Consider the following 909-nt stretch of genomic DNA (forward strand, 5'->3'; position numbering starts at 1 on the left):
AACCTCATCACCCATATCGGGGCCTATTCCTCAGTCAGACTCAACCCATCAAGACCCAAACTCCTCTGAAGACAGCAAAGAGGGTAGGACAGAAGGCACTCAGAAGCTGCCTTTCCACCTCAGGAACTCTTCCATGGTTCTTTTGAATTTACAAGATAATCAGTGTGTTTTCAACACAAGGCCTGTGGTCTGAATAAAGTCCCATATACTTTTTTTAACCTCTAAAGACACTGCTCAGGAAAATCTGGGTTTGTGGTTTTGCAGGTAAAAAGGTGTCCAGGTGCAAACGTTGGCACCGAGTGCATCTGGGGTAGTGCTTTGTAGACAACCTGTTTATACACTGATTTCCTTTTTTCTCTAGAGTGTTTTAAAGACATTTATTGTGGTGTTGGACAGACCGTTTCACCTGCAAATCAAATAAACCAATCCCACTGAGCTGTGCTTCCAGTTTTGAAATGACTTTGTGCCATGGCTGCCCAAAAAATTCTTCCAGAGTTTCAGATTTGATCTGGCTCGGTGGATGTATTCTACTCTGCTGCCCATGATCGTGGAACTATGAAAAATCAGAGTTTCCCCCTTTATCATCGTCTACCTGAAAACGATGCTGTTGAACTCTCAGAACATAAAGATTTATTTGGCTCTACAAGGGTTATTCCTTGGAAAAGATGAATATGTTGAGTTTATTAAAGTATGTATTCACTGTTCATACACCCAGAACTTACTAAAACCAGGCTGGGGTTCAAACGCATTTTATAAAAGTTCTCTCAAGTTTCTCCCCCAGAAATAATCTTTGCCGGGCTGTAACGTCTGAAACATAGTGGTTGATGGATCATGGGATCTGTAAAAGGAGAGTCACATTCTGTGTATTTTATTTTGCTAAACCTGAACCCTGAGGCAGACATGTTTGAC

The 909-nt window shown here is 41.6% G+C and overlaps 1 protein-coding gene across 2 annotated transcripts in view; it reads left to right on the forward strand.

Moving 5' to 3' along the window:
• Window positions 1-440, forward strand: part of pgap4 (post-GPI attachment to proteins GalNAc transferase 4) — a 10,409-nt gene extending 9,969 nt beyond the window's left edge. For both annotated transcript variants that reach the window (XM_061033163.1, XM_061033164.1), the window contains exon 2: window positions 1-440. This exon is cut by the window's left edge and continues 1,339 nt beyond it. In XM_061033163.1, coding sequence (XP_060889146.1) covers window positions 1-69 — 69 coding nt within the window. In that variant the 3' untranslated portion in view covers window positions 70-440.
• Window positions 441-909: the final 469 nt, after the last annotated feature.

This window comes from Labrus mixtus, unplaced genomic scaffold, assembly GCF_963584025.1.
Source record: "Labrus mixtus unplaced genomic scaffold, fLabMix1.1 SCAFFOLD_176, whole genome shotgun sequence".
Taxonomy (NCBI): domain Eukaryota; kingdom Metazoa; phylum Chordata; class Actinopteri; order Labriformes; family Labridae; genus Labrus; species Labrus mixtus.